At 43.6% G+C, this 13,385-nt stretch overlaps 1 protein-coding gene across 4 annotated transcripts in view; it reads left to right on the forward strand.

Moving 5' to 3' along the window:
* clstn1 (calsyntenin 1) overlaps window positions 1-13,385 on the forward strand; it is a 99,771-nt gene that overhangs the window by 34,077 nt on the left and 52,309 nt on the right. For all 4 annotated transcript variants that reach the window (XM_038822117.1, XM_038822120.1, XM_038822119.1 and 1 more), the window contains exon 2: window positions 9,154-9,276. In XM_038822117.1, coding sequence (XP_038678045.1) covers window positions 9,154-9,276 — 123 coding nt within the window. The remainder of the gene's footprint in view (window positions 1-9,153; window positions 9,277-13,385) is intronic.

The following is a 13,385-nucleotide window of genomic DNA, read 5'->3' on the forward strand; positions in this document are numbered from 1 at the left end:
CTCGATGGGTCAAATGGCCTCCTTCTGCTGAGTAGTTGACCCAACATCTTGGATTGGATTGGATTTGTTTATTGTCACGTGTACCGAGGTACAGTGAAAAGTATTTTTCTGCAAGCAGCTCAACAGATCATTCAGTACATGGGAAGAAAAGGGAATTGAACAGAATTCAAGAAAATACATGAGAATACATAATAGGGCAACACAAGATATACAATGTAACTACATAAGCATTGGCATTTGGTTACCATTCATCACATCCTGCCAATTAGAGTACCTATCCGTTTCCCTACTCTGTCCCCTGACATTCAGCCAATTTCTCAATCGGATCAATAATTTGCCTTTAATTCCATGGGCTTTAGCTAATAGTCTTTGAAAGACTTCACCAAATGTTTAAACATAGATGTGTGCACTGAATGTATTAGGGACTAATTGAACAAAAAATATAATGTCAAACATTTGGTTTAACGCCCATTTTGTAGTTGCAGATTGATGTTTGCAAAGGTATAAATGCAGTGAGTGGCTGTGGTCATATTTTAAATATTTGTCACGAGCCAGGGTAACAAAATACAGGAAATAAATCCTCTGAAGTCTGTTAAATCTTCAATGTAACTACAGTCAGTGCAGAGCTGGTGCTGTTAATGTAATGCCATTCTGTCCATTCTAACAAACTTCTTAAATTGTGAACTTTTATAGAGATTAACAAGTCAATTTTGAACTTTGCTATAATTTTCTTGCATAAGTGTTTTGGAAAGTGCTTAGTTATTACAGTTTTGCCCACGGTCTTGATGTTAAACCTGATCAGGTGTTTTACATGAAATCCTCAAGTAGGTACAGTTTTAAAAAGCAGATGGATTTTGCTACTTGGCTACTTTGCAGCATTTTTCTTGATGATCAAGTTGCACTTGGCAAAGGAAATGTGTGCAGCAAATTGCCTCTTGGCCAGTTAAAGGCATACTGTAGCACCTGGGTTCAATTTGCTTACCAGTTGCTGGGTGATGTTGCTCTGAGAAAATGTCAGTTCTACTGTAGTAACATATTAGATATTTTTCAACATGGTTGCCCACCGCCATTTCAGAAAAATTAAGGATGGACAATAAATGTTGCCTTTCTGGTGGTGCCCACATCCCACAGTCTGGGATCGCGCACACTTTCTGAAAAGATTTATCGGAGAGATGTGTTGAAGATTCTCTACAGTTACTGATCTCCAGAAATTGGAGAAAGTGTTAACTGGATGCCCGGGATTCCTTCCACAAGAAAGAAAAATCGCTATGGAATCTTTGTGCGTCAGCCTGTAACTAGACAAGAGGTTCAGATTGAAAGTCCAGGAGCCGTGCAAATCAGTGCACTTGTGGCACATTTCATCTTTATTGTCACAAGTAGGCTGACATTAACACTGCAATGAAGTTACTGTGAAAATCCCCTAGGTCGCCACATTCCGGTGACCTAACAGCACGTCTTTTGGGATATGTGGGAGGAAACCGGAGCACCCGGAGGAAACCCACGTGCACACTGGGAGAACGTAAAGACTCCGCACAGACAGTGACCCAAGCCGGAATCTAACCTGGGATCCTGGTGCTGTGAGGCAACAGTGCTAACCACTGCTATTGTGCTGCCCTACTTTTAAGTGCATGATTAGTTACAATTATTCTGCTGCCCCATTTGTTTGATGGAAAAGAATATTCATAATATCTTGTGTAGCAGGTAATTTTTGTTTCCCAAGAAAATATTAGAACAATCCACCAATAAAGTTAATTTGGTTCCACTAAATCTGTGGTTAGATTAACTCTCTCCTTTTTAAGCATTAGTTATTTTTAAAAAAAATTAAAAGTACCCAATTTATTATTTTTCCAATTAAGAGACAATTTAGCGTGGCCAATCCACCTAGCCTGCACATTTTTGGCTTGTGGGGGCAAAACTCACGCAAACACGGAGAGAATGTGCAAGCTCCGCATGGACCGTGGCCGGGATCAACCCTGGGACCGTAGCGCCATGAGGCAGCCACCGTGCCGCCCGTCAAACATTAGTTATAGAAGGCACGTGCTTTGTGTAAATTGAGGAAGCTGTAGCATGCATTTGCCAAAACTTCATAATAAAGTATTTTTGAAGTGCAGCCCTCCGCTCAGCATCTGAAGGCATAGTGTTAGTTTGCACCTGTACACAATGACACCAGCTCAGCACTACCTCACACGACTCCTCCACTGTTGCTGAATTATCAGACTGCTTATCCAATAATCAGTACCTGATGAGCAGAAATTTTCTACAATGAAATATTGGGAAGAATGATGCCATTGGTTTTGGTCCCTGGTCCAAGCTTTGATCCCTAGGTAATGACTCCGTTCCTCTCCCTGCAAATGGTCTGAGATTAAGTTGGTCTGTTTACAAACCCGTTGTCACGTTTGATCCCAGAGCTTCTGACCTGTCTGCCATCACTAAGACCACCTATTTCCACTGCTGTAACATTTCCTGACTTTTGTCCCTTTCTCAGCATATCATGCCTTTGTTACCTCTTAGCTCAACTAATTCAATGCACTCCTGGCTGACCTTCCACATTCCACCCTCCATAAACTTGCAGTCATCCAAAATTCTGCTGCCTGTGATTTGTTGGTCACATTTCCCTATCACCTCTTTGCTCACCGGCCCACATTGACTCCTGGTCGAGCAACATTTTGATTTTAAACGTTCTCTCACCGTTTGTTTTCAAATTGTTCCATGGCCTTGTCCCTCCTGATCTCCTATAATATCCTCCAGCTCCACAACCCTCCTATCTACACTGCTCTATTTCTGGTGTCTCTTGCATTGTCAGGTATAATTGATATTCTGTTGGTGGTTGTGTCTTTGGTTGTCTAGGCTCCAAATTCTAGAATAGCCTCCTTCACACCTCCACCTTTTCTCTGCCTCTAAGACATTTCTTTAAACATACCCTTTTAGCCAAGCTTTTGGTCATTTGATTCGATATCTCCTGTGTGGCTTAGTGTCAGAATGCTCCTGTGAAATGCCTTGATGTTTCATTACGTTAAAGGCACTATATGATAAGTTCATGGTGTAGCGAAGCATGGTAGCCAATCTGGATACTGTGTTGTCTCAGAAGGAGCAGTGAAATAAATAATTAATCTATTTCTGGTGGAGTTGGTTGAGAGGAATAGTAGCCAGGACACAAATGGTGTGTCAAAAATTGCTTGTCATTGTACTAGGAAAGTACCACCTCATACCAAACTGAAAGTTCCACTGGTAACTAGCAGCCTAGATTAAATTCTCTAGTGCAATTTGAACCCCCAACCGTCCATATGGTGCGTACTGAGCAAAGTTGGCACAAGCATTAAATTTTATTGGAGATGCAGGTTGAAAAAGCTTGCAATTAGAAATGTTCTTTTCATGCATTGTTAATCCAATTTTATTCAGTTTGGCTTCCCATTGTTGCAAATCCGAATGAGTATTACAAAGCAAACTTAATTGAGCATGGTGCTTGAATGCCCTCTTTTGTCTGAGAGACTGGGGTTCAAATTGGACCAAAATAGGGATGAATTGTAAGAGTCCTAAGTGAATTGAATTTGCTGATTCTCCACTGAGCTTCTAGCAGTTACAAGTTGCTTAAAATTGCTCCATCTGCAATGTAGTTTCTGAGGATGAGTAATGTGTGAAATGTAGTTTAGATTAAGGTGACATTTAATGTATTAAAACACCCCAGAGTGCTTAACTGACAAATAGATAATTGGTAGGAAAGCGAATGTGTGAGGGGAGAGGGAATTTTAAAAAGTTTTAATTTGACTTGTAACTTTTCACCGGTTCTTTTTTAAACTGCATTTGTTTTACTTGAAAGGCAAGATGTTCTCAGAATGAATACTTTTTCCCAAGTACTATGAAGAGTGTTTGCATGGGTTTTCTCTGGGTGCTCTAGTTTCCTCCCACTGTCCAATTATGTGCAGGTTGGGTGGATTGGCCAAGTTTAAATGGCCCTTCTGTCCAAAAAAGAATTGGGTGGCGTTATGGGGATAGGGTGTGGGAGTGGGAGGTGACACGATGGGACGAATGGCCTCCTTCTGCACTGTAGGGATTTTGAATGTGGCTACACATGTCAACTGTCCATTGAAACTGATCATCTGGTTATGACTTATTGATTAGAGTCACCCTGTAATTAAACATTTTTGCATAAAATTTCTTCTGGTGGGAGTATATGAGCTTCTGCTCCCTGAACAAGTATAGGGAGTGTTCCTGGTAGCTTATTGTAACGTTGGATTGGAACATCATGATCTATTAAGAATTAAATACAGAATGACTGCTGACCAACTGTCTTCAAAAAGAATTTTATTAGAACGGATTGGACTGAGGATGAAATGCATCTTTATTTCAAGATATTTGAGTTTTCACGGGTCTCCCAAGCCTGATATCCTTGTAAGCATTTCCACTAAGTTGTGGCTACCTCGTTAAATGTTTTTAAGGCAATGATAGATAGAGTTTTGAACAGTGAAGGAGTAAAAGGTTATAGTGAGTGGGTGGATAAGTGGTGCAGAGTCCATAAAAGATCAGCCATGATCTTATTGAATGGCAGAGCAGGCTCGAGGAGCCAGATGGCCTCCTATTGCTCTTGCTCCTGTTCTCAGCAAAGGACTCAGCGTTGTACCCTTGCCTCCCCACCTCAATGAATTCCGGGCTCGACATGATTGTGAACTCTTCTTTCGCCGCCTTTGTTTCCGTGCCCACTTCTTTGGGCAAAAATCCTCCCCCCGTTCCACTGATCCTTTCATGTGCCTCCAACATTCTGCCTCCAAGTGGGTGCCCCCGCCGGGACAATTACCTGCCCTTGATCTTTTCATTTGAGAACTGTCGACGGGACATTGGCCGTCTTAATTTTTCTGCCCCCCTCACCCATTCCAACCTCTCTCCTTCCAAACTTTCTGCTCTTCACTCCGTCAGGTCTAACCCCGACTTTTTCATCAAACCTGCCGACAAAGGGGGTGCTGTTGTCGTCTGGCGCACTGACCTCTACCTCGCAGAGGCTGAGCGGCAACTCTAAGATACTTTCTCTTACCCCTCCCTGGACCATGACCAGACCATTGAACATCAAGCCATTATCTCCAACACCGTTATCAACCTCATTTCCTCCGGATGCCTTCCCCCTAAGGCTTCCAACCTCATAGTCTCCCAACCCCGGACAGCCTGCTTTTACCTACTTCCCAAAATCCACAAAAAGGACTGTCCCAGCAGGCCCATTGTGTCAGCATGCTCTTGCCCCACTGAACTTATTTCCTCTTATCTTGACTCCATCCTCACTCCTCTGGTTCATTCCCTCCCCACCTTCATCCGGGATTCCTCTGATGCACTGCGTCAAATTGATAGCTTCCAGTGCGCGGGCCCTAACCGCATTCTATTCACCATCGATGTGCAATCCCTCGACACCTCTATCCAACACCAGGATGGCCTGAGAGCTCTTTGCTTCTTTCTCGAAAAGAGGCCTGGACAATTCCCATCCCCCACCACTCCTCCGCCTGGCTGAACTTGTTCTATCTCTCAACAACTTCTCCTTTAACTCATCTCTCTTTCTCCAAATCAAAGGTGTAGCAATGGGTACCTGCACGGGTCCTAGCTACGCTTGCCTTTTTATGGGGTATGTGGAACATTCCTTGTTCCAGGCCTATCCGTGCCCCCTCCCACAACTCCTTTACCGATTAATTGATGACTATTTTGGTGCCGCGTCATGCTCTCGCCCGGACCTGGAAAAATTCATCAACTTCGCTTCCAGTTTCCACCCCTCCATCACTTTCACCTGGTCCATCTCAGACACTTCCCTTCCTTGATCTTTCTGTCTCCATTTCCGGCAATAGACTATCCACTAAAAGCCCACTGACTCCCACAGCTATCTGGACTGCAGCTCTTCGCACCCTACCCCTGTAAGGACTCGATCCCTTTCTCTCAACTCCTTCGCCCCCGTCGCATTTGTTCTGATGATGCCACTTTCCAGAATGGTGTTTTGAAAATGTCTTCCTTCTTCCTCAACCGTGATTTCCCACCTACAGTTGTGGACAGGGCCCTCAACAGTGTGCGGTCCATCTCCCGTGCCACTACCGTTGCCCCCTCCACTCCCTCCCAGAACAAGGATAGAGTCTCCCTCGTTCTCACATTTCATACCAGCCTCCATATGCAAAGCATAATCCTCCGCCATTTTTGCCAATTCCAGCATGATGCCACCACCAAACACATCTCCCCTTCACTCCCTCTGGCAGCATTCCGCAGAGACCGTTCACTCCGAGACAATGTAGTCCACTCCACCATATCCAGTATCACACCCATGGCACCTTCCCATGCAATCGCAGAAGGTGTAACACCTGCCCCGTTACCTCGTCCATGCTTAACATCCCAGGCCCAAAACACTCATTCCAGGTTAAGCAGCGTTTCACTTGCATATCTTCCAATTTGGTCTCCTGCATTCGCTGCTCCCAATGTGGTCTCCTCTATATCGGGGAGACCAAACACAGACTGGGTGATCGCTTTGCTGAGCACCTTCAGTCTGTGCGCATTCAGGACCCTGACCTTCCTGTTGCTTGCCATGTTGACAGAAGACCCTGCTCCCATGCCCACATGTCTATTCTTGGCTTGCTACAATGTTCTGGTGAGGCATGAACATCGAATTCAACAACTTCAGATGATCAGCTCTACCCCACCTCGACCCATTTGTTTTCATCCCATTTCATTTAACTGTCTTTTACCATTTCTTTCTTAATATATATTTAATTCCCCCCAGTCTTATTCACCTTTCTCCTCTTTGCTCCCCCCTTCCCCTCCCCCCACATCTACAGTTCATCGTCTGATAGTTTCTCTGCTGTTTGACCTTTCACATCTTTTGTTCTCTTTGGGGACTGCTATTAACACTCTTTCCCCTTGGTTTCTGTGGCCATTAGCACCCGGTTTCCCTGGGTTTCTGTGGCTATGACTCATCTTTCATTCTCACTCCACAGTATAAATATTTCCCACTTTCTCTGTTAGCTTTGACAAAGAGTCATCGGACCCGAAACATTAACTCTTTTCTATCCCTACAGATGCTGCCAGACCTGCTGAGATTTTCCAGCATTTCTGTTTCGTTTCAGATTCCAGCATCCGCAGTAATTTGCTTTTATCCTATTGCTCTTAGTTCTTGGACCAGTTTTCCCTCATTTTCATGCTAGCCAATACCTCCCCCCCTGCTTTTTGTCTTCTGCATTTGACATGAACTGTAATGTTATCCAGATACTACATTAATTAACTTTGTGTTTTGGTGCTTAATCTAAATCTATGTGTAATTAATCAGCTGTTGACTGAATAGTTTGTATGATTTGCATGGAATTGATGTCTCAAGTACTTTTGGTCTGAGAATGACTTAGCTGCACATTCACTAAATTGTCTCTTATACAAAACATACACTTTGCATGCAAAACAAGTGTTTGTGTGTGTGTATGCAAAATATATCTGAAAATGAAAATCGCTTATTGTCACGAGTAGGCTTCAATGAAGTTACTGTGAAAAGCCCCTAGTCGCCACATTCCGGCGCCTGTCCGGGGACAGGTGTGCGCCTGTCTGCGCGCACATACATGTATATTGTTTTGATTTGATTGTCACATGTACCAAAGTACAGTGAAAAGTATTTTTCTGCGGCCGAGGAACGTACACAGTGCGTACATAGTAGACACAAGAATAATCAACAGAGACCATTGATAAATGGTACATCGACAAAACCGTGATTGGTGACGGTGCGAAACAAGGGGCCAAACAAAGCAAATCCACGAGCAAGAGCAGCATAAGGCGTTGTGAGTAGTGTTCTTACAGGGAACCGATCAGTCCGAGGGGGAGTCATTGAGGAGTCTTGTAGCTGAGGGGAAGAAGCTGTTCCTATGTCTGGATGTGCGAGTCTTCAGACTTCTGTACCTTCTGCCTGATGGAAGGGTCTGGAAGAAGGCAAAGCCTGGGTGGGAGGGGTCTCTGATAATGCTGTCTGGCCTTCCTGAGGCAGTGGGAGTATACAGAATCAATGTGGGGGTGGCAAGTTTGTGTGATGCGTTGGGCTGAGTTCACCACAGTCTGCAGTTTCTTGCGATCTTGGACTGAGCAGTTGCCATACCAGGCTGTGATGCAGCCCGATAGGATGCTCCCTATCGCATATCTGTAGAGGTTTGTGAGAGGCGATGCAGACATACAAATTTATTTCTCTTCCGTAGGAAGTAGAGATGTGGTTGGGCTTTCTTGACTTGCATCAACGTGAGTGGACCAGGGCAGACTGTTGGTGATGGTGACCCCCAGGAACTTAAAAGCTATCGACCATCTCCACTTCGGAGCCACTGATGCAGATGGGAGTGTGTATCGTGCTGCGCTTCCTGAAGTTGATGATCAGTTCCTTGGTCTTTTCAAAAATTAGAGAGAGGTTGTTTTCGGTACACCATGCAACCAAGTGATTTATCTCCCTCCTGTAGTCTGATTCGTCATTGTTTGAGATGCCCACCACAGTCTTATCATTCGCAAACTCATAGATAGTGTTGGAGTCAAACACGTGTATATGCACATGGCCTGGTTGAGAACAGCCGCACGCCCAGTACTGTTTTATCTTTTTAAAACAAAAATTTAGATTACCCAATTCATTTTTCCCTATTAAGGGGCAATTTAGCGTGGCCAATCCACCTACCCTGCACATCTTTGGGTTGTGGGGCGAAACCCACGCAACCACGGGGAGAATGTGCAAACTCCACACAGACAGTGACCCAGAGCTGGAATTGAACCTAGGACTTTGGTGCCATGAGGCAGCAATGCTAACCACTGCACCATGGTGCTGCCCTTCTGCCATTTTATCTTAAAGGATTGTGACTGGACAAATATAATATGGCAGTATTTATAATTTAAAAGACCACAACTTGGTAGTTCTTACCACTTGTATTGTAGTCGTGAGAGTAGCTGTCGCTTTAGAGATAGATAATTGTATAGGTGATTGGTTGAAGTATCATTTTGCATCACTACTTTTGGATACCTGGACATTTGGTTTTGAATTTACCAGGTTTGGATTGTTTGAAGCATCAGAGTTTTAAGCAATAAGTAAAAATATTTCTCAATTTGATATGTACGTTCAAGATTTATATTTTGTCAAATGCAATAAAATTCTATTTGATCAACCATTGATATTTTATTTTCTGTTTATAGTTAACAAGCACAAGCCATGGATAGAAACCACGTATCATGGTATTGTAACAGAAAATGACATCTCAGTCCTGCTGGATCCTCCATTAATTGCCTTGGATAAAGATGCACCTCTACGTTATGCGGGTATGTAAAAATTGATCTGTATCTGTAATTCCTGCATAAAATGCTGAATTAGATATTTCAATTGGAAATGTTTCTGAATATGGGATTTGTTTTATTATTGAGCTGAAAATTATAAATGGTCTCAAATCTACATCAAAGATCATTATGGCAGGGGTGGCACAGTGGTTAGCACTGCTGCCTCACAGTGCCGAGGACCCAAGTCCGATCCTGGCCCCAGGTCACCCTCCGTGTGGAGTTTGCACATTCTCCCCGTGTCTGCGTGGGACTCGCCCTCACAACCCAAAACGATGTGCAGAGTAGGTCAGTTAGCCACGCTTAATTGCCCCTTAATTGGAAATTTAAAAAAAATAAAAATCTTTATTAGTGTCACAAGTAGGCTGACATTAACAGTGCAATGAAGTTACTGTGAAAAGCCCCTAGTCGCCACACTCCACCTGTTCGGGTACACTGAGGGAGAAATCAGAATGTCCAATTCACCTAACAAGCAAGTCCTGCAGGACCTGTGGGAGGAAACCGGAGCACCCAGAAGAAACACACAGACATGGGGAGAGCATGCAGACTCCGCATAGACAGTGACCAAGCTGGGAATCGAACCCGGGTCCCTGGCGCTGTGAAGCAACAGTGCTCTTGGGTACTCTAAATTTAAAACAGAAAGAACATTATGACAGAACTTGATTTAAGAACATTGATCCCCATTATTTGGAATCCATGGGTCTCTTTGTTAGCATAGATTTCATAGATTTCAATAGGATTGCAGTCAGAATCGTAGACTGGTTACAGCACAGAGGGCCATTTGACCTGTCATGTCTGCCAGCTCTCTAGGAGATCAACTCCCCTACTCCCACACCTTCTCCCTTGTTCGTTGTCATTATTAAAATGGATGGATTTGTTAAGCAGGACTATATAAACCACTGTGTTAAGTCTTATAAAAATCTTAGACGTAGGGGTTATGTTTTATTTTGCCATGGGTGTAGAACCCATTAAAAGAATTGAGATGTAAATAACTCTGTACTTAAGTCACGTTTCTTCATATCACTTCTCACCTTTACATAATACTGCAAAACACTTTTTGTTGTTACATCCTTCGTCTTTCCCGTACCAGCCTCCCCGGACAGGTGTCAGAATGTGGCGACTAGGGGCTTTTCACAGTAACTTCATTGAAGCCTACTCGTGACAATAAGCGATTTTCATTTTTCATTTCATTTCCCCAATGCCTCTAGTGTATGCAATATAAAAATAAATTCATCAGATGGCAAATTATGGATGCTGGAGATCTGAAATAGAAACAAAAACTGGAACGAGTTGGGGCTGGCAGCATCTGTGGAAAGGGGAGAGAGTTAATGTTTCAGAGGTCTGGTGTTTTTGTTAGAATGAATGAATGAAATGAAAATCGCTTATTGTCACAAGTAGGCTTCAAATGAAGTTACTGTGAAAAGCGCCTGGTCGCCACATTCCGGCGCCTGTTTGTGGAGGCTGGGACGGGAATTGAACTGTACTGCTGGCCTGCCTGGGTCTGCTTTCAAAGCCAGCGATTTAGCCCTGTGCTAAACCAGCCCCAGCCCTACAAGAACCGGCTCTCAATTTTGGTATTAAGTTTTATATTAAAAACACAAATTTGAAGAAAGATTATGATTAGTGTTAAGATTATCTTATTCACAAGTTCTTTGCACCAAGTGCGACTATACAGTTTGCAAAGGACAGTACACAGGAACAGGTCCTTCGGGCCTCCAAGCCTGCACCAATCATAATGCCTGTCTGAACTAAAACCGTCTGCACTTTGAGGCCTGAAACCTCTATTTCCAGCTTGTTCATGTATTTGTCAAGATCCCTCTTAAAAGTTGCTATCGTACCTTAATCTAACCTTCCCTGGCAGAGAGTTCCAGGCATGCGCCACCCTCTGTGTAAAAATATTTGCCCCTCACAGCTCCTCTAAACTTTGCCCCTCGTACCTTAACCTAGGTCCCCCTATAATTGAGTTTTCCACCCTGGGAAACAGCTTCTGACTATCCACTCTGTTCATGCCATTCATAATTTTTTGTTAACTTCTATCAGGTCGCCCCTCAACCTCTGTCATTCCAGTGAAAATAATCCAAGTTTATCCAACCTCCTCCTAGCTAACACCCTCCAGACCAGGCAGCATCCTGGTAAATCTCTTCTGTACACTGTCCAAAGCCTCCACAGACTCCTGGTAATGTGGGGACCAGAATTGTACACCTAACTAAAGTTCTGGAAAGCTGTAGCATGACTTGCCAATTTTTATACTCCATGCCCTGACTGATGAAGACAAGCATGCTATATGCTTATTTGACTGCCGTATCTATCTGTGTTGCCATTTTGTGATCTATGGACCTGTCCGCCCAGATCGCTCTGCCTGTCAATACTTCTAAGAGTTCTGCCATTTACAATATACTTCCCACCTGTTTTACACCGTCCAAACTGCATTACCTCTCATTTGTCCAGATTAAACTCTGTCTGCCATTTCTTTGCCCAAGTCTCCAACCGATCTATATCCTGCTGTTACTCTGACAAACCTCATCACCATCTGCAACTCTGCCAACCTTTGTGTCATCTGCTAATACTACTAATCACAGCCCTCCATTCAGAAGAGCACCCTTCCACTGCCACCCTCTGTCTTCTATGACCGAGCCAGTTCTATAGCCATCTTGCCAGCTCACCCCTGATCCCGTGTGACTGGGCAGCACAATGGTTATCACTGTTGCTTCACAGCGCCAGGGTCTCAGGTTCTATTCCCGGCTTGGGTCACTGTCTGTGTGGAGTCTGCACGTTCTCTGTGTCTGCGTGGGTTTCTTCCGGGTGCTCCGGTTTCCTCCCACAAGTTCCGAAAGACATGCTGCTAGGTAATTTGGGCTTTCTGAATTCTCCCTCCGTGTACCAAAACAGATGCTGGATGTGGCGACGACTAAGGGCTTTTCACAGTAACTTCATTGTAAATGTAAGCCTACTTGTGACAAAGATTATTAAATTAAACTTCACCTTTTGTACCAGTTTGCCATGAGGAAGTTGCTAAGTATTTGGGTGATTATTTGTGTTGGTTTGGTCACTTGTATTTCTATACTTGAAAAATGTTTTCATATGTACCTTGCTCTCTCCCTGTATATCTAGTGGCAATTAGTTGAAGCCAAAACAGCTTGCAGCATCAACTTAAACAGAACCAAATCTGCTGACCACTTCTGGGGATACCAAAATCTATACAGCAATACGGGCATTCTCTGCGTACTCAGAATTTTAGGAATAGGCCAGCTGGGTAAATATTTTATTTTTCCACAAATGGTAACTGAATTGAAGCAAAACATAAAGTAACTGCTACAAAATAAAAATCATAGCTGCTTAACCCCACTTTACAGCTTAGCCTGCACATGGTGAATTGCCATGCTAAATTGCCCCTTAGTGTCCAAAGGTTAGGTTAAGAGGTTATTGGGAAAGGGCGGGGTAGTGGGCTTGGGTGGAATGCTCTTTTAGATGTCTGCGTTCTGCACTGTAGGGATTCCATGGGTGGCTTTCTATTTCAATATATTTGGTTTGGGTGAAGCACATACAAATTATTTATGCAAAGGGCAGCACGGTGCAGTGGTTAGCACTGCTGCATCACAGCATCGAGGTCCCAGGTTCGATCCTGGCTTTGGGTCACTGTCTGTGTGGAGTTTGCACATTCTCCCCGTGTTTGCATGGGTTTCGGCCTACAGCCCAAAAGATGTGCAGAGTAGGTGGATTGGCCACGCTACATTGCCCCATAATTGGAAAAAATGAATTGGGTTCTCTATTTATATATTTTTTTAAAAACAACAAATGTTTTATGCATTTAATTCGCTGCTGAATACCTCTTCCGGTTGAAGATGATTTCTTCAGCAAAGGGCACCGTGTAATGTTGGATGCAGTGCAGTTATATTTGCCATTCACAGTAATGTCCATTTAATTGAATTTGCAAGTTTACCGCTAGCATGCAGTTGCATGCTTGCACTTGGCACTGGTGAATAGGGAGGATTTGGGGAGAACTCAAACACTGAATTTACAAAACAATCCTCTGTAGTTTTTAGACTTTATCTCAAGTTTGGAAATATCAAACATTTCAGTTACTGATGAACACAATT

This window comes from Scyliorhinus canicula, chromosome 16, assembly GCF_902713615.1.
Source record: "Scyliorhinus canicula chromosome 16, sScyCan1.1, whole genome shotgun sequence".
NCBI lineage: Eukaryota > Metazoa > Chordata > Chondrichthyes > Carcharhiniformes > Scyliorhinidae > Scyliorhinus > Scyliorhinus canicula.